Source organism: Erythrolamprus reginae, chromosome 5 (assembly GCF_031021105.1).
Source record: "Erythrolamprus reginae isolate rEryReg1 chromosome 5, rEryReg1.hap1, whole genome shotgun sequence".
NCBI lineage: Eukaryota > Metazoa > Chordata > Lepidosauria > Squamata > Dipsadidae > Erythrolamprus > Erythrolamprus reginae.
Window position 1 is genome coordinate 66,051,921 of NC_091954.1, and position 24,081 is coordinate 66,076,001.

General features: G+C 39.3%; 1 protein-coding gene across 2 annotated transcripts in view; it reads right to left on the bottom strand.

Annotated features, from left to right (window-relative positions):
- The window catches only part of FBXW4 (F-box and WD repeat domain containing 4), a 100,715-nt gene extending 78,006 nt beyond the window's left edge, over positions 1-22,709 (bottom strand). Inside the window, exons 1-5 of one of the 2 annotated variants that reach the window (XM_070752877.1) lie at positions 22,278-22,709; positions 11,589-11,684; positions 10,391-10,576; positions 7,638-7,770; positions 2,696-2,790 (exon numbers count right to left, since the gene is read on the bottom strand). In XM_070752877.1, the coding sequence (XP_070608978.1) occupies positions 2,696-2,790; positions 7,638-7,770; positions 10,391-10,576; positions 11,589-11,684; positions 22,278-22,501 (734 nt within the window). In that variant the 5' untranslated portion in view covers positions 22,502-22,709. The remainder of the gene's footprint in view (positions 1-2,695; positions 2,791-7,637; positions 7,771-10,390; positions 10,577-11,588; positions 11,685-22,277) is intronic. The other variant, XM_070752879.1, reaches the window with a different exon arrangement.
- Positions 22,710-24,081: the final 1,372 nt, after the last annotated feature.

Consider the following 24,081-nt stretch of genomic DNA (forward strand, 5'->3'; position numbering starts at 1 on the left):
CTCTCACACTCTCTTCCTCCCTCTCTCATCTCTTTCTTTCTTTCCTTCTCTCTCTTTCTCTATCTCTCCCCCTCTTGCTCTCGCTCTGTTCCGGGCGGGCGTGCAGGCAGGGAGATGGGAAAGAGCGCGCTGCCTCTCTTGCAGCAGAGGAGAAAGAGAGGTGGAGCGGGCGCGGCGAGCAGGTGCGGGCGAGCGGCGAGCGAGCGGAAGCGTGCGCGGTGGCGGTGGTCCGGTGAACGGTGTGGAGGCGGAACGTGACGTGCGGCTGCGGTAGCGAGCAGCGAGCGGGCGAGTGCGAAACGGCCGGGCGGTGTGGGCGGAGTGGTGAGCGAGCGGGAACTGCCGGTGCGAATACGGCCGAGCGGGCAAGTGGCGGGCGAAATGGCCGGCCGGGCGAGCGAGCGGCGAATGGCGGGCGAGGGCGGATGCGATACGGCGAACGGCGGGCGGGCGGGTGCCTACAGGGAACGGTGGCTGCCAGCGCTGCTGCAGGAGGACCCGTGTCCGAAGAAAGCCGGTGAGAGGGGTAGTTTTTGGCTGTCCATAGCCAAAAATGGTGTTTTTACTTCCGCACCGCTACATCGCGGAAAATCGATTTTCGCGGGAGGTCTTGGAACGTAACCCCCGTGAAAATCGAGGGAACACTGTACATAATATATAGAGGCTATTGCAATTAATACTGATGTTTATTATAGGCTATTGTAATTAATACTGATGTTTATTAGTCATGTGATACTTAGTATCGCAATATTCTGAGGTCAAAAAGTACAAATGCAATTTTCCATTTCATGCTATTTTTGAGTTTCAGCTTCTTAGCAAAGCTCTGTATTTGTACTTTAAATAATACAATATTTGGATAGTGCAGGACATTATAATAGCAATATACCAATTAGAATTCATACATACAGATCCCATTTCCGAGGATCCACTGTATACGGGGACATATTATTGAATACAGCATTGACTGTCATGCATTTGTAATACAAGAATTAAGTGTTACAGAATGCATAGCATCATAATTGAGAAGAAACAGAAACAGCTTGAAAGATCATACGTGCTTTCAAACTACTGCTTATAATGAGAACACGGGCTGCAAGAATAGTGCTGAAGTTCTGAAAGTAAGCAAGACTGTGCTTTTTATTCAATTAAAATGTGCGCTCTCATCAAAATATGAAGAAACAAAAATAAAACATTAGTATGATTATTCATTGCTGCGGGTATACATGGAACCTTTGCCTTCTAAAAAAAGCATGGTGAGCCACACCATTCATTCAAAGGCTGAAAGCAGAAGAAAATAACAACTTCCTTATGCATAAATCCTTTACAAACAGTATCAGGAATCAGATTACTGGCAAAAGCAAATCCAATACTACTCATAAACATAAACAAATAAACAAACTTAATTGAAGTGATCTAAAAAATATTGGGAAGTAAAAGTGCACATGGATCGTGAAATTGTGAAGATGTAACGCATTGTGCAAGTGAGTCAGATTCAATCATATGGGGGAAACAGAGTACAATACTAAGTATTAATAGTTTCTCCATATTTAATCTGATTTTATACATTATTCTGAATATATACAGCTCTTACACGTATTATTTGCTGTTATTAAGAGAATCAACTCCTAACTTTGAATGGCTATTCAAAGTTTTTGAAAAAGGCTGAAATAAGCTGATTTTGTAGTTTCAAGTAAGCAGAACTGACCTCTTGGTCATTTATTTAACCTATTTAACAACGATTGCATGTCAAATTATTTTCATCCCCACCTCAAATGAACTAAATAAAAAAATAAATCATTAAATGCATAGATCGTGCAAAACGCGGCCGCGAGAGCCATCGTGGGGCTTCCAAGATCTGCCCACATTTTGCCAACACTCCGCGGCCTGCACTGGCTGCCGATCAGTTTCCGGTCACAATTCAAAGTGTTGGTTATGACCTATAAAGCCCTACATGGCATCGGACCAGAATATCTCCAAGACCGCCTTCTGCCGCACGAATCCCACGATTAGGTCCCACAGAGTTGGCCTTCTCCGGGCCCCATCGACCAATGTCGGCTGGCGGGACCCAGGGGAAGAGCCTTCTCTGTGGTGGCCCCAGCCCTCTGGAATCAACTCCCTCCAGAGATTCAAACAGCCCCCACCTTCCTCGCCTTCCGTAAAATGCTGAAGACCCACCTTTGTCACCAGGCGTGGAGATAATTACCACCTTCTCCCCCTTTTTATTATGTTTTCGGCCTTACTGTATGATGGATTAGGTTGAATGTGTATGATTGTATAGTTAGGGATTTTACTATGTATTAATGTTTTTAAATTGATTTAACTTCTACTATTAGATTTGTAATGTATTGTATCACTATTATGTTGTGAGCCGCCCCGAGTCTTCAGAGAGGGGCAGCATACAAATCTAATAAACTATAACTATAAAATAAAACAAAACCTTTGAATTTCTCAAATCTTAGGTTCGGTTCAGTGGGGAAATATGTACAACTGAAATATTATTCAAACCACTTGCATCATTTTACTGTACATGTCATTGCAAAATAAGGCTTTAAGTCATAAAACCGATTCTCTCACGACATAAAATTTTAAACTTGTTCTTATTGTAGGATAGGCAACTCTATGAACAAAAAAATGCTACATTAAATATGAAGTATCCATATATTGAAGAGAGATTTTTTGATGTCCTTTTCATTACCTTAATAATGGACTAATAGCAATAGACCACACCCGATCTTCTGTTTGTATTGTATGCAGACACTGCACAGCCCTGCCCGATGACAAGGACCAAACCTGAAGAGAGAAAAAGAATGAATGAGACATAATAAGATGGATGTAGTAATAGTTATGTTGAAAAAGAAAATTCCTCCCAATGAGATATTTTGAACACGTTCTTAAATTAATGTAAAACTTCTATTCTATTATTTTAGTTACAAGCTTTTAGGAGAATAACTTTGTTTATAGCAATGAAATAACAGAATGCCATACAATTAAGAGTAATTATACCATACTGTATTGTTGTGGTTAGCTCTGGCCCAGCTCCTGCCCCAAGGACTGTGGATGTGGGGGAGACATCCACAAGCTGCAGGCCTGTTTTGCCCCCCCCAGTGGAATCTGATGATGAAGGCTCCTCTGACCAAGAAGACATGAGTGACAGGGAGGAGGAGAGTGTGGCAGACAGCTCAGAAGGAGATCAATTATCTAGCCCCTCCTTAGATTCAGACCACAGAGTTAATGATACAGCCACGCATGAGGAGAGCGATGCATAGGCAACAACAACTGAGAGATTATTATCAAAAAAAATGAGGCCACCTGTGGTTGGGTGGGGCTGTGGTAATTAGCGAGGCTGCTATAAATAGCAGCCTGTGGGTTTGGCCATTGTGGAGGATTATCTGATCGTTGTGTTTCGTGACTGCTTTACTGACTTTGACCTTTTGTGTGCTGATTTTTCCCCGCTTTGAAACTAAACCAGAGCAAAGTGTGTTTCACTTTGTGAAAGAAGAAGGACTGTGAATTACCTCACAGCTGCAAGCTAAGTATGACAGAACTGATAAGGGGCTTGTACAAATTACCAGTTTGTTTGGAGACCAGTGCTCTTTGCTATACCAAAAGAGGGCTTAGTTTATGTGAATTTTCATGATAAAGAACATTGTTTTGAATGTTCAAACGTGTGTGTGTCTGAAATTTGTACCTGTGAATTTTTGGGAGGATTCTACCAGAGAGCCCGACAGAACACTGTATATAATTTGTTCCCAGTGTAAAATGGTTTGTGAATGATTTTACAAAAATAGGCTATTGGGGTACAGAGTTGGATATTACCTAGGTATGCCCATGTTTCTCCATCACTCCGCAGTCTGCATTGGCTGCCGATCAATTTCCGGTCACAATTCAAAGTGTTGGTTATGACCTTTAAAGCCCTTCATGGCACTGGACCAGAATATCTCCGAGACCGCCTTCTGCCGCACGAATCCCAGCGACCGATTAGGTCCCACAGAGTGGGCCTTCTCCGGGTCCCGTCAACTAAACAATGTCGGTTGGCGGGCCCCAGGGGAAGAGCCTTCTCTGTGGCAGCACCGGCCCTATGGAACCAACTCCCCCCGGAGATTAGGATTGCCCCTACTCTTCCTGCCTTCCGTAAACTCCTTAAAACCCACCTTTGTCGTCAGGCATGGGGGAATTGAAACATCTCCCCCTGGGCATGTTTAATTTATATATGGTATGCGTGTGTGTATGTCTGTTAGTATATGGGGTCTTTTAAATCTTTAAACATTTTAAAAACTGTTGGATTATTTATGATTTGTTGTTACATGTTGTGAGCCGCCCCGAGTCTTCGGAGAGGGGCGGCATACAAATCGAATAAATAATAATAATAAAATAATAATAATATTGATGTACATTGCAGAACTTGTTTCAAATTCCAAAATTACTCTTTACTCTCCAAAATTGTCATTCTATTTCTCACATGTTAAGATCTGGTCCTCAGTGCATTTATCCCCTCCACCCCAATAGTCAAAATCTTAGGGATATTCAAAGTTGGGCATGTTGTTTGTGTTTGTTTGTTGACATTGATAATGCTTAGGATTGCAGACTATTCAGTGTCAGTGAGGAATCTGGCACCTAGTGTCAGCAAAAGCAGCAGAAAAAACTTAGCTCTTTTAATGCATCCCTATCTCATAGAGGTTAAAAATATTGCTAGGAGCACGCTATCTGGGGCCTATCAACGTGGAATGTGCATTAGCAGCTACTCAAAGCTGAACCCTAATCAACACTCGCTATCCTTCCAAAGCACCCAATGCACTTACAGCTCCCATTAGGGGACCTAATAGGGATTCCCTTCAAGTTAGGAGTTAACACAAGGAAAATGTCAGGGTAAAAATAAAAGCAATTCTCTGCTCATGAGGATCAGGCTTGAAGAGTGTTAGTTGAGCCAGATTCCATTTCTGCCTTGAGAAAAAAAAACAAAACAAAAAAGACAATTAAAGGAAAATTCTCTATGACTTTCAAAATGCCCCCAAGGTCATGGGATGCCTTCAACTTCAGAATAGCAGAGCAAGCACGCTGGACCCTACAGAAATTTGCACAGTGGAATATGGAATAGTGTTGGTTATGATCTATAAAGCCCTTCATGGCATTGGACCAGAATATCTCCAAGACCCAAACCATATAACCATAAAGAAACATGACTCAGTAGTACTGTGGGACCGCCTTCTGCCGCACGAATCACAGCATCTGATTAGGTCCCACAGAGTTGGCCTTCTCCAGGTCCCGTTGACTAAACAATGTCGTTTGGCGGGTCCCAGGGGAAGAGCCTTCTCTGTGGCAGCCCTGACTCTCTGGAACCAGCTCCTCCCGGAGATTAGAACTGCCCCCACCCTCCTTGCCTTCCATAAACTCCTTAAAACCCACCTTTGCCGCCAGGCATGGGGGAATTGAGATATCTCCCCCAGGCCTATACAATTTATGTATGGTATGTTTGTATGTATGTCTGATTAATAATGGGTTTTTTTAAATGTTTTAAAATTATTAGATTTGTTATGAATTGTTCTATTGCTGTTGTGAGCCACCCAGAGTCTACAGAGAGGGGCGGCATACAAATCTAATAAATGAATGAATAAATATCCACCATAATTAAATCTTCTCATAAAACTTGGTATGCATTTTTACAGTTCTATTAAGTCTCAACTGACCCCCAGAGATTAGAACTGCCCCCACCCTCCTTGTCTTTCGCAAATTACTTAAGACCCACCTGTATCGCCAGGCATGGAAGAATTGAGACATCTCCCCCAGGCTTATATAGATTTATGCATGGTATGCTTGTGTTGTATGGTTTTTAAATGATGGGGTTTTAGATGCTTTTTAATATTAGATTTGTTTACATTGTCACATTGTTATTATTATTGTTGTGAGCCGCCCCGAGTCTCCGGAGAGGGGCCGCATACTAATCTAATAAATTATTATTATTATTATTATTATTATCATCATCATCATCATCATCATCATCATCATTATTATGTCAATACAACATAGCAAACGAGATCACTATGCTGGATTTCGTATTTCATCACCAGTTGGGCGCTTCCCAAGCACCTAGGATTGCTTGATGTAGCAGCAAATTATGTTTGCCGATCCCAGTAAAGCGGCCTTTTGTAATTGACAGATGGAGATTTTGTCAATTCTGATGGTTTTCAAATGTCCACTGAGATCCTTTGGCACTGCGCCCAGCGTGCCAAGTACCACTGGGACCACTTTCACTGGCTTATACCAGAGGCATTGCAGCTCGATTTTTAGATCTTCGTATTTCCCTAATTTCTCTAGCTTCTTTTCCTCAATTCTGCTGTCCCCTGGTATTGCCATGTCAATGATCCATACTTTCTTTTTCTCCACAATCAGGATGTCTGGTGTGTAAAAAAAAGAAAGTATGGATCATCTACATCGCAATCCCAGGGGACAGCAGAATTGAGAAACAGCTAGAGAAATTAGTGAAAGAAGTATTATTATTATTATTATTATTATTATTATTATTATTATTATTATTATTATTCTTAAGTCAGTAAAATCCTCCAAGATGAACTGTGACATAGAAAATGCCCCATATCAAAATACGCTGTCTCCACAGTACTACTGAGTCATGTTTCTTTATGGTTATATGGTTTGGGTCACTGTCCCATTTCATATCATATGAATGCTGTAACAGTATCACATGTTATATTTATCTGTGCTTTTTACAACAGCTTCTGAGGATGAACACAGAAAGTTCCAAATTACATAGAACTGTTTTTCAGTAAACACAGAAATTATTTCTGACCTACATATAGAAAGTAATAAAAATAAATCTTGGTTCTAAAAATAATTATCTCAAAGCATTTGGTGGTGGAAGAAAGAAAAGGAAATTGGAAAAAAATGAAGAACAATGTTATGCAACTCTTCCTCTTGCTCTCTGATCCCCTTCATTGTTTCACCAGGGCAGAGGCCTAAAAAAATGACATGTACTCATAACTTTTGTACTTCACTTCACTCCTCAAAGCTTTTGGAATCACTTAAGATATAATGTAGAACAGGGATCTCCAAGCTTGGCAACTTTAAGACTTGTTGACTTCAACTCCCAGAATTCTCCAGCCAGCTTCAATGTGGTCCCCAAATTTTAAAGATGCCAAGTTTTAAAGATCTTTGTTATAGACGTTGTAGCATATTATGAATGTCAAAGTTCAAAAATACATTCATACTGCTGTAATTTAAGGAAAATGAACACATTGCCATCTTGATCCAGTAGTTTTCCTTTAGCTGAGAAAAATACTATGGTTTTGTTTTTTTTAAACAAGCTAGATATTTTCTGTTAATAAATATAGTGCAATGTTGATCGCACATATAAAATAGACAGATACATTTCCAACTGTACTTTTCCCAATCTGTTTTTGATTTTGATTATTTTTGGCCCACCTTTAGGACATTTAAGGAAGCAAAAAAAATAAAATATTCTGTTCTGGACTTTTAAACAGTTGGTCTTATCCAAGGACTGGAAGTTAGCAGGACTTTGGCACTGGGTTTTTATCTGTTCTGAGAGTTAAATATAAGAAGTGCATAACCGTTGGTATGTACATTGACTTGATATCACAAATATACAATATAATGTAGGTGCCCACCTTTGCTGTTCTGTCTCGCGAACCACTCACAATGATAGCCTCTTGGCAATCCACACAGTTCACTTCCTGTTGATGCCCACGGATCTTAAAACTGAAGGAACTATTAAGTTTATGAAGGGCAATATTTCCATCTCTAGAAAATAAAATTACAAGCAAGAAAATTAGCATTTCAGATAAGATCATGTCATATGGCATGTAATATGGTGGCATATCACGAATATTTATTTATTTATTAGATTTGTATGCCGCCCCTCTCCGAAGACTCAGGGCGGCAAACAAATCTAAGAAATAAATAAATAAATGAATGAATGAATGAATGAATGAATGAATGAATGAATAAATAAATAAATAAATAAATATTCATGAATATTCATAGCTGGGCACATCAAGATGAGGGACCTGTTATTCTGTAAATAAGCCAATTTATTGGATTCTGCTTTAAATTATTCTAGGCTGCAGCCAATAGATGTTGTGGTTCAGCCTGAGGCAGATCAAAAACCAGCTGCGTCTCTGCTGGCTCCATGCCCAGAGGAGGATGACAGCGAAGAGGAGGGGGCTGGGCAGTCGGACGGGGGAGAGTATAGTCAGGAATGTGATGAGGAAGAACAGCATGGGAGCCCCGGGGAGGGGCTCTCCCCAGCCAGTAGCTTGGAGTCCTTGGAGTCATTAGGTGACGAAGCACAAGCTGTCATTAACATGCAACAGAGACGTCTAGATCAAAGGAAAGATCAATTGAAGAAATATTATCAGCATTGAATAAGGAACACCAGGGCTTGGATGTGGTCCTCATTAGCAGGGAAGGGTTTATAAGGCAGGCAAACCCTTGAAGCCATGTGGAGTGTTATCAGTTTGGAGTTGCTGTAACCTGCATTGTTTTCTCAGCGTTTCTGTTCCTGGCTCGTGGCCCAGCAGTCTTGAAGAACCGTGGGAGGTGTATGTCTGTTATCTACAGCAGTGATTTTCAACCTTTTTTGAGCTGCGGCACATTTTTTACATTTACGAAACCCTGGGGCACATTGAGCGGGGGGGAGGGTTAAAAAAAGTTTGGACCAAAAGTTCTCTCTCTCTTCCTCCCCTTCGCTCTATTTCTTTCTCCCTCCTTTCTCTCCTGTCCTTCCTCTTTCTTTCTCTCTCTCCATCCCTCTTTCTCTTCCTTCCTTCCTCTCTTTTTTGCTCTCTTTCCCTCTCCCTCCCTCTATGTCTCTCTCTCTCTCTCTTTCTCTCTCTCTTTCTTTCTCTTGTTCTCTTTCTCTCTCTCTTGCTTTCTTTCTCTCTTGTTCTCTTTCTCTCTCTTGCTTTCTTTCTCTCTTGTTCTCTTTCTCTCTCTATCTCACTCTTTCTCTCTTTTGCTTTCTCTCTCTCTTGCTTTCTTTCTTTCTCTTTTGCTTTCTTTATCTCTGAGCTTCGCGGCACACCTGACCATGTCGGCACACTGGTTGAAAAACACTGATCTACAGCCTCGTCTTGGCAGCAAGAATCCTATATTTATGTATGGACAATTGCCTTCGTGTATATATTTGGAGTTCCAGTGTTTTCCTGCTTTGTAAGGACATTTTCTGTTAGCTTTGTTTCTCTTTAACATTATAAAACTGTATTTGAATTCTACCGGTGTGTCTGGCTTATCTTTTTGGGTTGGTCATAGCTTCCGGAGTGACCCAGACAGAACAATAGATATGTGCAAAATTACAGCAGAAAAGAGAAAGTGGAAGAATAGTTCCTCAGGTTCTAGCTAGGGTTCTGAAATATTCTTTTAGGTTATACATATATATACTGTATATTTAAATCAAGTCTAGAGTTTTAATTTAATGTAAATTACCAGTACAGATATACTTTGACACATTTGTTGACAATTTTATTAAATTACTGCATTATTATGCAAACTCAATGGCTAGTTTGCACTAAGAAAATCAGATTATTTATATATCATATTCATAAGCTTCCTTTATTTCAGTATTATACAAGGTGCATTCCAAAAGTAATGCAATTATTTTTTTTAAAGTAATTTATTGAATAGATTTGCACAAACACTTAAAATTCTTCAAAGTACTGTCTTGGGGCCTCTACACATTTTTCCAGCAACTCTGCCATGCCCGGTACGTGCCCTGGAAGGCGTCTTCGGGGACCTCTGACAAGATCTTCGTCACGGCTGATTGGATCTCTTCTATGGACGAAAAATGGGTTCCTTTCAGGGCTGGGAACAAAAAGAAGTCTGCTGGGGCGACGTCAGGACTATGGGGGGGGGGGGCAGCGTTGGCACCTGGTGTTTGGCCAGTAACTCATGGACTCGTAGCGCTTTGTGGCAAGATGCGTTTTTCGTCCATAGAAGAGATCCAATCAGTCGTGACGAAAACCTTGCAAGAGATGGTCATGGCAGAGTCACTGGAAAAAAGGTGTAGAGGCCCAAGGACAGTACTTTGAAGAATTTTAAGTGTTTGTGCACATCTGTTCAATAAATTACTTTTTTAAAAAAATAATTGCATTACTTTTGGAATGCACCCTGTATATTCCATGCCCATGTCTTGTTTTTTGGTATAATTATTTGAATTTTAATGTAACAGAAAGAGGCAAGGAACTACAGTACATAACTACAGTACATAGCTCACTATTATAAAGCTCTCTTCATAACAGAAAACAATCACACAATTCAGGTGTTCTGAAAGTCAGTTCTACCTGTTTTAGTTCATCTATATATCAATGCTAATCACTCAATAATCTTCATTCTCCTCTCAGTTTCTCTTCAACAAGGAACTTACCCTCCTCCACTGATTATATGGCCATTAGCAATTACAAAACGACACACATCCTCCCGGTGACCAGAGAAAACTGTCTGAGGATACCATACCAAATTGGTATCTTTAGGGTGGAGCCAATAAAGGTGGATGTCTTCTGCTTGGGATAGATAGAGGCAATCACCATCTAGTTGCATCCAGGGCATTAAACTGGAGAGGAAAATAGTTTAAACAGAAATCAGTGTGTGCGATTTGGGTAGCCTTGTGTTTGTTTGTTTTTTTATTTTATTATTTAGATTTGTATGCCGCCCCTCTCCGCGAACTCGGGGCGGCTCACAACAAGGCATAAACAAATCGTACAAATCCAAATAGATTCAAATAAATTTAAATATTTAAAAAAGTTTTTAAAAAGAACCCCAATATACTAACAAGCACACACACAAACATGTTTGTGTGTGTTTGTGTGCGCGTGAGCGTATTTAATAAATAAATTAATACATCAATCAATTTACACGTGGTATTTATTCATACCAAATACAAAACTATGTATAAAAATCAATGCAAACATTGTATATATCATATTAGTAGTTTGCTGTGCAACTAATAGATCTTTAAATGCATTTTCTCTCCAAAACCACACCATAACACCACGTACATCTGAATTTATTTATTTATTTGTTTGTTTGCTTGTTTGTTTGTTTATTTCCTTCCTTTCCTTCTCTCACTCTCTCTCTCTTTTCTTTCTTTTCTTTTCTTTCTTTCTCTCTCTTTCTCTCTCTATCTTTTCCTCTCTCTTCCTTCCTTCCTTCCTTCCTTCTTTCTTTCTTTCTTATATCCATCCATCTATCCACCCATCCACCCATCCATCCATCCATCCATTCATCTACTGTAGTGGAAAAATCTTTCACCCTTCTTGGAAGCAAAAAGTAATGAAAGAGAGGCTATTTTCTAACTAGCCTTCACTCAGTGGTATTTAAAATTAGTAATCACCATTGTCTCCACTTAGGTGACAGGAAAAGGATAGTATAAAACTAAGAATATTTTGAGAACTCGAGTACTAGAAAAATATTAGTGATATAAGCTAATAGAGCCTTACAATAAGCCATTGTAAAATGTCCAAATTCAATGTAATAGCCCAATAGAGACCAAAAATGGGATGAATTCCAAAGAAAGGTAATTCTAGCTGTAGATAGTAGGGTGAGAAAGAAAAGGAATCACTTGCTTGCGTTTCCATCTGAGGAGTGGGATTTTTCGACAGCGTCCAAGCCTCCAATTCTGAGAAACTTTGACCCTTTCTTTCACTGGGACTCCTACCGCTCTGTGGAAAGAAAAGACAATTTAAGTCAGGACCTGATAGGACTTCATGAAAATTATGATATGCCCTAAAGAACTGGTGATTTTATTACAGTTCAGTTTTCAAAAGAAAATAAAAACAGAATTGGCCAGTCAATATAATCCTCTTTACTGCAATAGAATATACTTGCAGTCCTTGTAAACAAGCAAATAAACTCTGAAATTTTCTAGATGGAGAGGAGTTTGACTTGGTGACACCTGATGAAGTGGACAAATATCGGTTTCTGGTCACAATTCAAAGTGTTGGTAATGACCTTTAAAGCCCTACATGGCATTGGGCCAGAATACATCCGGAAGCGCCTTCTACCGCACGAATCCCAGCGGCCGATAAGGTCCCACAGAGTTGGCCTTCTCCGAGTCCCGTCGACCAAACAATGTCGTTTGGCGGGCCCCAGGGGAAGAGCCTTCTCTGTGGCGGCCCCGGCCCTCTGGAATCAATTCCCCCAGAGATTAGAACGGCCCCCACCCTCTTTGTCTTTCCCAAATTACTCAAGACCCATCTTTTCCACCAGGCATGGGGAAGTTAAGATATTCCTTCCCCATGGCCATTACAAGTTATGCATGGTATGTTTGTGCGTATGTTTGGTTTTTTATAATAAAGGTTTTTAGTTGTTTTATTAAATTGGATTGTTACATGTTGTTTTACCATTGTTGTTTGCCGCCCCGAGTCTGCGGAGAGGGGCGGCATACAAATCCAATAAGTAGATAGATAGATAGATAGATAGATAGATAGATAGATAGATAGATAGATAGATAGATAGATAGATAGACAGACAGACAGACAGACAGACAGACAGACAGACAGACAGACAGACAGACAGACAGACAGACAGACAGACAGACAGACAGACAGACAGACAGACAGACAGACAGACAGACAGACAGACAGACAGACAAACACATTACACTGACTGTACATATTTCCAGCAATTTAGCAGACTTGGTTATATGTATGTCATTATTTTCCATGAATTTAGAAAATATTTCTTCCCATAGTTATCATATGCTTCTGACACTCTGGTGCACCATTTTAGGAAGCTAGGTTGTATCTTTAAGTATGAATTTGAAAAAGAATTTGTCTTATGACAGCTTAAGTTCCACAATTTGATTTTTTGTGGGAGGTGAACAGCTTAGTAAACTGGCTACTAAACTGGGCAGCTTCTTTTTCTGATCAATATTAAATTTACAACCTTTTTTTCCTGGACATTTCATTCCTGTTTTCCAAGTCAGTGCTTAGTTTAGTTTCATTTGAAAGCATGTGGTTCACAATGAATCATCATGTAGAGCAATATATTCATAACTATAGCTCAAATCTATAAACTGCAAATAGGACTTGGCCAAAAACAGTACAAAGGGAAGAAAACAAGAATTTCATTTTTAAATGAAAAATGATCAGTCACACATTAAAGTGGTTTTGTTTAACCAGCACTTATCAAGAGGTCAGAGTTTAAATTTATCTCTGGGACCGCCTTCTGCCACATGAATCCCAGCGACCGGTTAGGTCCCACAGAGTTGGCCTTCTCCGGGTCCCGTCGACTAAACAATGTCATCTGGTGGGACCCAGGGGAAGAGCCTTCTCTGTGGCGGCCCCGACCCTCGGGAATCAACTCCCCCCCCCCCGGAGATTAGGACTGCCCCCACACTCCTTGCCTTTCGCACTCCTCAAAACCAACCTCTGAGGTCAGGCATGGAGAAATTGATTCCCCTGGGCCGTTTCCACTTTATGTATGGTTTGCATGAGATGTATGATTGTTTTTATGTGAAGGGTTTTAAACTGGTTTTTTAAATATTGGATTTGTACTATTTTTTCTTGTTGTGAGCCGCTCCGAGTCCTCGGAGAGGGGCGGCATACAAATCTAATAAATAATAATAATAAATTAATAATAATAATAATAATAATAATAATAATAATAATAATAATAATAATAAATTTAGTACTTAGTGGACTAACACAGTGTTTCCCAACCTTGGTAACTTAAAGATATTTGGACTTCAACTCTCAGAATTCTGGCAGTTGAAGTCCAAATATCTTCAAGTTGCTAAGGTTGGGAAACACTGGACTAACAAAATGAAGAATGAGTATCCCCTAAATCGTCTGCATGAAATCAAACTACTTTTAAAAAACAGTGCAAGAAGCAACCTCCAGAAAAGTTTTTATCAAGGCCTTGTGCATTCTATCAACAAGCTCTTGACCACCGACCCCCTCACATTCAAATTTGCAAGCTGCAAAACTAGAGTTATTGTAGCTGTTTATTATTAACACAAATTTGAAAGGATATTGTTCTCATGAAGCTAGAAAGGTGAATTCAGGCTAATTAGCTACCGTCAACTTCAACAGTCTAGATTAAGCAGGTTTTTTCTGCACGTTCCATCCTTCATTACCCTTACTTCACATTTTCCTTTCCTATTATTCTGGTCATCCTTATTGCTAAATTTTGGCCTCAAAATTACTTGTAACAATGACTTATTTTTGTCAAATAATGCTCAGTTATTGGCATATGTTGGTCCAGACACTCCAAGCTTTCCTTTTACATATTTTTTACTATCATTCCAAATATTTACTTCCAGGAACTCAACAAAATGCTCAGATTTTCTATGATAGAGTAAGTATGAAGGGAGAGAGTCCATATCATTACATGTAACTTTAGAAACTTTATAGTAACTTTATAGTAAGCCTAGCAAAAGCAATGTTGATCCATATCAATTCGTCATATCTGCATGCACCATTTTTGTACAAATTTTCATACAAAAATCTGCTTTCCATTAAATACTCATGGTCTAGCTTTGCCCTTTAAAACAAGGTTACAATAGGGTCATTCTTTGTCAAGTGGACCAGGTGAAATTGAAACCTTATTAGAAAAGAAACCATCACAAAATCAACATATATGATAGGAAAAAACATGTTCTTTCTAATGAAATAAAAGTGAAGGTGATTGAAGGTGATGAAACAGAGTTCTCTGTTTTCTCACCTTCAATCATCTTCATTTAGTTTCATTAGAAAGAGCACATTTCTTTCTATCATATATGTTGTTTTTGTGATGGTTTCTTTTCAAATAAGGCTGCAAAAATCAGTCCACAGAATAGGTCCACTTGACAAAGAATGACCCAATAGTGAATAACAGTGCCTAATACACTACATAGAAACATAGAAACATAGAAGACTGAGGGCAGAAAAAGACCTCATGGTCCATCTAGTCTGCCCTTATACTATTTTCTGTATTTTATCTTAGGATGGATATATGTTTATCCCAAGCATGTTTAAATTCAGTTACTGTGGATTTACCAACCACGTCTGCTGGAAGTTTGTTCCAAGGATCTACTACTCTTTCAGTAAAATAATATTTTCTCATGTTGCTTTTGATCTTTCCCCCAACTAACTTCAGATTGTGTTCCCTTGTTCTTGTGTTCACTTTCCTATTAAAAACACTTCCCTCCTGAACCTTATTTAACCCTTTAACATATTTAAATGTTTCAATCATGTCCCCCCTTTTCCTTCTGTCCTCCAGACTATACAGATTGAGTTCATCAAGTCTTTCCTGATACGTTTTATGTTTAAGACCTTCCACCATTCTTGTAGCCCGTCTTTGGACCCGTTCAATTTTGTCAATATCTTTTTGTAGGTGAGGTCTCCAGAACTGAACACAGTATTCCAAATGTGGTCTTACCAGCACTCTATATAGCGGGATCATAATCTCCCTCTTCCTGCTTGTTATACCTCTAGCTATGCAGCCAAGCATCCTACTTGCTTTCCCTACCGCCCGACTGCACAATGGCCTTGGGAAGCAAGGCCTAAGTAAGGCTTGCTACCCTAAGTAAGGCTTGCTTCCCAAGGCCATTACAAAGTACAACACAAAATAGCTCAACAAAACTCATGCGTGCTAAAGACATCTATCCTTATCCATCACAGAGTTACTTTAAAACAGAGACATACATAGCCGTTTTCTGTGACATCTTTCATTCTTTATTATACTAGAAATTCAATACTAGAACTACTCCTGCTCTATACAATCACAGAAATAGTTATAGAAGTATGTAAATAAGTAAACAAGTAGGAGTGGAAACATGAACTAGGCTCTGCTGTCAAATAAACAAACAAAAAGGCTGCAATTGGAGATTTTCCATCTGTCAAACATGACGCTGAATTGAAGATCTCTAACTTCCCATTAGCTGTGAGGGATAACAAAGAAAAAGCTCCTTTCATGCATCACTGGACAGACCTCAAAAATCATGAATAATACATTTAAAACAATAGAAACACACACAAAAAGTGGTGCTTTTAAAGAGTTTTCTTTTTGTGTCTCAATAGGCTATGTTAGAATTAAAGGGATATTAAGCATTGCTTGCTGGGTGGTAAAACTTAAGACAACTAAAATCATATTTATTTTATGACTTCTTTTTTTTTAACATGCCAATTCAAAACAGTGAAAGTTGTATGTCAATTTTCATGGTCTTGAGAAATTTTCTTTTTGTCATCTCCAACCTGCTTAACAATGGATCCTTTTCCACTGTGTTGAAAATTTGTTTGACATAAAGTAAGTGGCATAACCTGTAATAATCATATTCATATCTTTCTTTTAACTGGGCTCTATCCCAAATAAGTGTATTTTGGATTTGTGTCTGCACATATCTGTGGTTTTGGCTTGCTTTGTTAAATCAGATAATAATTGAATAGTTTATTTATTACTGCTTATTATTACTAAAGGATGAGTTGGGATATTCTACTAAGGATTTATTTGTGAATTCAGTTAAGATCACATTTGTAACTACGACACATGAAAGACCACTAAATGACACTGTAGAAGAATTACAGTTATCCTTCTTACCTCTTTTCCCAAGCACTACTATTGTTTCAAAAATGACAAAGTGCCCAGAAGAAGGGGGAGGGAAACCCCTCTTAAACAAAGATCTCTTGTGGCTGTTAATGCATGGGAGAATGTGTAACCTGGCCCTGAGGCCTGGCCAAACCAGTATTCCCAGCTCTTTCCCCATTGCCTGTGGCTCAATTATTCTTACTCTTCAGTTCCACTCCCTTTTCCGGCACTTTGTCACCATTATAATTTGACTGCATTCCTCTGCATGGGATCAGCTTTACACAAAACATATAGATTTATTTCACCTAGAAATCTTCTCCTGGTCTCCTATATCTCCTATAGCTTTCTTCTATTCCTATATCTCTTCTTCTATTCTTTCATTGATATGTTCTTTCCTATATCTTCTTTTCTATTCTTTCATAGATATATTTTACTATGAGTATCTCCTCTATAACCTTCATCATGTATTTTACTATGTGTATATATATATATATATATATACCCACTAAAACCCTCATTGTGTATTGGACTAAATAAATAGATAGATAGATAGATAGATAGATAGATAGATAGATAGATAGATAGATAGATAGATAGATAGATAGATAGATAGATAGATAGATATTATTCAATGCAGCCTACTTAAAGGAGTTATTTTATTGTATATGACTATTTACATTTTGTCCTTCAACTCTTTGTTCCATGACCGAGCAATATATAAAAAAATACAAATATAAAAAAGTAATTTTGAAAAAGGGCAAGGAAAATTTTAAAAAATACATCTCTATTGAGTATCAAAGTAAGATGACTGTAGAATATTTTATCTAGGGAAACCACTACAGGGTCAGCATACAGTCTCTGAAATGGTTATTTCTATATGTGGTAGAAAAGGACCTCCAGTTATATCGCTAGGTAGTCCTTTAGTCCTCTGACTCAAGCCATGAAAGATTTTAAATGTCAACACTGATCTGTTGAACCGAGTCCAGAATTAAACTAATGCTATATGCTCAAAGCAAATGTTTCCATTTGGGAGTCTGGCAGTTGTATTTTGATATTTCACCTTCGGAAGAAATGTCTGAACTCCAATCTAGATGATATGACAGATGGATAACTGTAACTGGGCACAAACTATTGGGAGAAAAATTGCGACTGACATAGTAACCTATATTAGCAAATGTCGCATATGCATAGTGGGAATGGCAATACACTTCTCTCTAAGAATGCTTGTGAATTTAAAAGTTCAAACCAGGGGTGGGCTGCTAGCCGAAATGCTAAATTGGGCTCAGCGCCGTGGTTCATGAGTGCTAGTAGGGCCAGTGCAATTTTGCTTCTGCACCTGTGTAGGTAGCAAAATTGCGTAGAGCCGCAGGTGCGCCTGTGTTTCGGCATGCGCGGAAGCAAAAAAACCTTGCAGAAACATAGGCGCACCTGCAGCTCCGTGCGCGATTTTGCTACCTACACAGGTGCAGAAGCAAAATCGCGCTGGCCCTGCTAGCACTCATGAGCCGCGGCGACAAGCCCAATTTAGCGTTCCAGCTAACAGCCCACCCCTGGTTAAAACCCAGTTAAGGATAAGACTCTAATAGATAAGCTTTATCTGTAGATGTAAAATACATTTTTATAATGATGATCAGCTCCTGCCATGTAGCAATCTTTCATATTAACTATTCTGCATTTTTTTCTCCCCTTATATTTTAACCAACTTTTTCTTGCCATTTCTGAGACTTACATGTTGAGAAAGCTTCAACATGTAAAACTTTCAACAGCATCTATTATACTCCGTATATTACATTATCTCCATACATTGGTACCACTAATCCAATAAAAAGTCTATTTTTATTTCAGTTTATTAGAATGCTTATAGGGATAAGGCTATACCGGAATATAATATACTGCTCAAAAATAAATAAATAAAAGGGAACCACTCAAATAACACATTCTAGATCTGAATGAATGAAATATTCTCATTGAAGATTTCATTTGCACAACTATTCCATTTGCACAACAGCATGTGAAATTGACTGTCAAATCAGTGTTGCTTCCTAAGTGGACAGTTTGATTTCACAGAAGTTTGATTTACTTGGAGTTATATTCTGTTTTTTTAAGTGTTCCTTTTATTTTTTTGAGCAGTGTATATTGCCTACAATACTTTAAGACATCATGCTAACCCTATGGGAAAGAAGTAGGCACTTTCCTTATCTATCACTTATGCTATCATTCTAAAGGGTATATAATTCTAAGTGTTATATAATTTTTGATTGGCATTGCACATTTTCAATAGAAAAAATGTAATGGCTATTGTTAAAAATAATGTATTCATTATTTATCCCATTTGTACTCTAATGATATTGCCTGAACGCTTGAGGGTTTTAATGATAATGTATAATTTTCTGACAATCTATTATAATAAAATTTAATCCCCTTTTCAATGAATAAGAATACAGCCTGAAACAGATGAAACTGATTAAGACTTGGGTAAGCTAAAACTAGGATATGAATTTAAACCTACCAGTAAGTTTCTTTTAACTACTTTAACTATATTTTAACCATATGTTTGTGAAACAAAAAACCATGTGTTTACAGATCATGACTGGATTCCTATGCAGGCTAATTCAAAATAAAGTACATTACATATTAAATAATATGTCTATTTGCAACGGGCAATATTAGAATTATCAGATTTCCCAATATAGTTGCAACATATGCAGTGGGCACCAAATAAGAGGAGATATAAGAAGAATTAGCAAGAGATGAGAAACTGAATAATTTGTTAAGCGTAAAAGGAAATTAGATTGCTTTTCTTTGGACCGTGTGGTGCAATATAATAAATCAAATAGAAACTATGACTATACGTTTGAAAATGTATATACAGGCAGTCCTCCACATTACCATCCCAAGTGGTAATGGCCATTAAACAAGAAAGCCTCCTTTAACAATTCCACACTGCATGCTGCACCTGATCCAACTGTTAAGCAAACACATGGATGTTAAGGGGAGCAGGTGGCATCTCAGGGATTGATGAGGTTCTAGAAAGCCTACTGGAGGCCCCATCTCAGAGTTTCCCTCATTCCTGAACAATCCCTATGCTCAGAGTCTGTACTGAACAATTAAGGATTAAACCTGGACCTTCTGTATCTTCTATTAGAAAATTATGGTTCCTCTAATACTAATTTACAATTATTATTGTAATTATAATTTACAATTTATCTTTAATGCTGTTACTGATAAACTTGTTTTAGAGTTAATTCATTAGAATGTTAATACAGTGGTACCTCAAGATACGAACCCCTCGTATCTTGAGGTAAAACTCAAGATACGAACCCGGGGTTCAGAAAAAATTTGCCTCTTCTTACGAACTTTTTTCGTGTTACGAACGCCAAACCCGAACTTCCGGGTTTGGCGTTCGGAGGCTGCTGGGAAGCCCCCCAGCCCAGCTGTCACCTTTTAAAACAGCCGCGCGGCTTCCCAGCAGCCTCCGAACGCCAAACGCGGAAGTTTGGGTTTGGCGTTCGGCTTCGGGAGACGGCTGGGAAGCCGCGCGGCTGTTTTAAAAGGTCACAGCCGGGCGGCAGCGGGTTTTTTGCGGGTTTTTTGGGGGGTTGCACGGATTAATTGACTTTACATTGTTTCCTATGGGAAACAATGTTTCGTCTTACGAATCTTTCGTCTTACGAACCTCCCCCTGGAACCAATTAGGTTCGTAAGACGAGGTATGACTGTAGTAGTTTTAGCATCCAGCTACTCTATGAAGCATTTAAATACTATTACTAATCTAATAACAAAGAGCCAATTTAGTGTAGTGGTTAAGTGTGAGGATAGAGCAGTGAGTTCTAACCCTTAGGCTGGGGAGGGGGTGTAAGACAAAGTTGACTCTTCTATGACTTGTGGACTACAACTCCCAGAATTCCTGAGCCAATCATGCTAGCTCAGGAATTCTGGGAGTTGAAGTCCACATCATAGAAGAGCCAACTTTGCCTACCCTTTGCCTAAGCTATGTCAGTTGAGTTACTTTGGGCCCGTTGATCTCTTTGAGCTCTAGAAAGCAGGCAATGGCAAGACATTCCATTTTTTTCCTCTTTCTGGATTAACGTAAATTCAGAAATGCTGTATGTGTGATTGTCACACTAAAGATAAGAAAACACCTCCCCTGCTATTACTATACTTGTTATCAATGGACTGGGACATGTTGAAACAAATGCAGATTTCGAAGTTTCATTCACTTCACAAGCTAAAAATTCTACAAATTCATATAACCCTGCAGACCCAACAAAACTCACATTCTAACACAATTACAAACATTTTGAAGTTTCAAATTTAAGGCAACTATTGGCTCAAATAGCTTTTGCACAGCTTCTAAGGAAGTGCTTTAACTATAAATAACCAGTTGGGCAGCCCAAAATTATTCTGATTGGAAAAACATATGAACACTGTAGCAAAATTCCTAAAATAATGTTTTTAGGTTTGGGGGGGAAAAGCAAACCCAAGCTTCACTGAAAAATAACTGGGGAAAGTGCAAAATGCCATCCTCATCTTTTTTAGAGGTAGGTAAAAACAGGGTAACCCGTCAAAATGAACTGCCACAGTTTATTATTCCCTGGACCCACTTTAGAGTGGGCCAGCTAAACTTGTCCTAAACTCGGATTTGCTTTACAATATATATCTATATCTACACTGCTCAAAAAAATAAAGGGAACACTTAAACAAAGGGAACACTTGACAAATGTATCTTTTTCTTTTATGTACCCTGAGAGCATATGCACCAAGACAAATTCCTTGTGTGTCCAATCACACTTGGCCAATAAAATTCTATTCTATTATATTACATTCTATACAACACAATATAACTCCAAGTAAATCAAACTTCTGTGAAATCAAGCTGTCCACTTAGGAAACAACACTGATTGCCAATCTATTTCACATGCCGTTGCGCACATTCAACTTTGTACAGAACAAAGTATTCAATGTGATTCATTCAGATCTAGGATGTATTATTTGAGTGTTCCCTTTATTTTTTTTGAGCAGTATATATCTAAATAAATCCTGAAGGAGAAAAGTATGAAGACTACTCCTGCAGAGATAATAAACCTACCATAGCATGAGCAGTTTTGCATAGGATACTTAGCCATTATTAATCCACTCGTTTTCTGGGCTTGTGCATGAATTAAAATAACTGCCTGAGCTAGGTTCTCACAATATGCTAAACTATGGTTTTAATTCGAACTCGGGGTGGGATAACTATAAAAAAACCTGGAGTGAGAAAAATCACCAGCAACCTCGTATCCAATATAGCAGTGTTTCCCAACCTTGGCCACTTGAAGATATCTGGACTTCAACTCCCAGAATTCCCCAGCCAGCATTCGCTGGCTGGGGAATTCTAGGAGTTGAAGTCCAAATATCTTCAAGTGGCCAAGATTGGGAAATACAGTACTGCAATATAGCACGCTACTATGTTCCGGGAAACTTAAAACGGGAAAGTTTTCCCTTTTGAGCAACTGAACTCAAAGCTCCTTCAGAGTCAGCGCGGGACCCAAGGCGGACCTGAGACCTCCCACCTGCACAAAGCAAAGCTTCTAGCCAGAGCTTTAAAGCAGCATTTCCCCCTGCTTCCGCCCCCCGACTACGCCGTTTCAAACACAGCCCTCCTCGGCGAGCGGGCGGGCCTTGATTTCAGAATCCGTTCCTTAGCAACGAGCTAGGCCGCACGCCCTGGTTTTTCCCAACCGGCCTTCCCAGCTTTAGACGCTTACAGGTCTGCGCCCAGCGCGTTGAAGCCTGCGTTGAGGCAGAAACGGGCGAGGCGCCTCCACAGCACATCCCGGCAAGTGAAACGGAAAAGGCGGCGGCAGGTCTGGCCCAGGCGGCCCAAGGCCCTCGCGTCCAGGTACGAGCAGATCAGCAGCAGCAGTTCCTCCGGCAGCGCCCACAGCGGAGATCGGATCTCGGCCTGGAGAGGGCTGCTCGGCCTCCCCATGGAGGGGCGATCTCTCCCAGCCGGGCCCGGCAGCGACAAAATCAACAGCGGGAACGCTGCTGCTGCTGCTGCTTGCCGGGCCCGGGTAGGCCGTCGTTCTTCGGGGCCGCTGTTTCTGCCCGCCTGCCGGAGCGGTCACATGAGCGCGCCCGGCCCTCCAAAGACCGGTCTTCGGTAATGCATTAAACGCCTGAGCTGGCTCTGCGTGGAGTTCAGAATAGAAAAAGAAAATTGGATACTCTTTTCTCCCTAGAGCCAGCATATGTTTATCGTAAGGATACACTTAGTTGGAGGCAAACCTAGTTCTGCTAATAAAGTGATAGCCAAGGATAGTTTAGACATACTCTAGAATTATTATTATTTTTATTATTATTTATTAAATTTGTATGCCGCCCCTCTCCATAGACTCGCATATTGTGAGAACCTAGCTTGAGCGATTATTTTAATTCATGCATAAGTCCAGAAAAGGGGTCGATTAATAATGGCTAAGTAGAGTCCTCAAGGGGTTGGGCAGCTTAGAAATTTAAATAATAAATAAAGTATCTTATGCAAAACCTGCTCATGCTATGATAGATTCATTATGTCTGCAAGATTTTTCTGAATACTTTCCTCCCTCGGGATATATACCTAAACAACACAATATAACTCGAAGTAAATCTAACTTCTCTGAAATTGAACTGTCCACTTAGGAAGCAACACTGATTGACAATCAATTTCACATGTTGTCAGCACATTCAACTTTGTACAAAACAAAATTATTGAGAATATTTCATTCATTCAGATCTAGGATGTGTCCTTTGAGTGTTCCCTTTATTTTTTTGAGCAGTGTATATATACATATCCATACATACACACACATATATATATACACACACCTACATATACATATATACTGTATATGCATGTATATGTGTTCGCCCTAGCACAAGGACAAAAGCACCAGCCTGAAGATGACGAGTGGGACCTTGTCAAAATGTCGCCAGAAATCTCTGAAACGTACAGGAAGAAACATGAATATTGCAAGACCTTCATACCTGTACCCGTAAAAATCTACGATGTCAAATTTGACACATACAGAATATAGTTGTCGGCTATAAATAAATTAACTGCCTTGAAATGGTCCTGGGTTGGGCCTAGAGGCAAAAAGGAGCTGTGATGTTCCTTCAATATACCAGGATGATCCGACATAATATATACATATCCGTACATACACACATATATATATACACACACCTACATATACATATATACTGTATATGCATATATATATACACACACACACATGCATAAACATATAATTATCAGCAAAAATATGTGACACACATACATATACATACATACATGCATACATACATGCATACATAAATATGTCTATTTCTATGCCGCCCAACTCCCTAGGGACTCACAACAAAAACGAACATGAATCAGTATAAAAACATTTCAATTTAAAATAATTGCCATCCATCTATCCATCCAATATATAATGGCATTATACCTTATACAGACAATAGAAGTAGGTATGTACCTTCCTGGTTACTAAACAAGTGGTGAGTATCTGTGTTGCTTGAATTGCTCAGTTG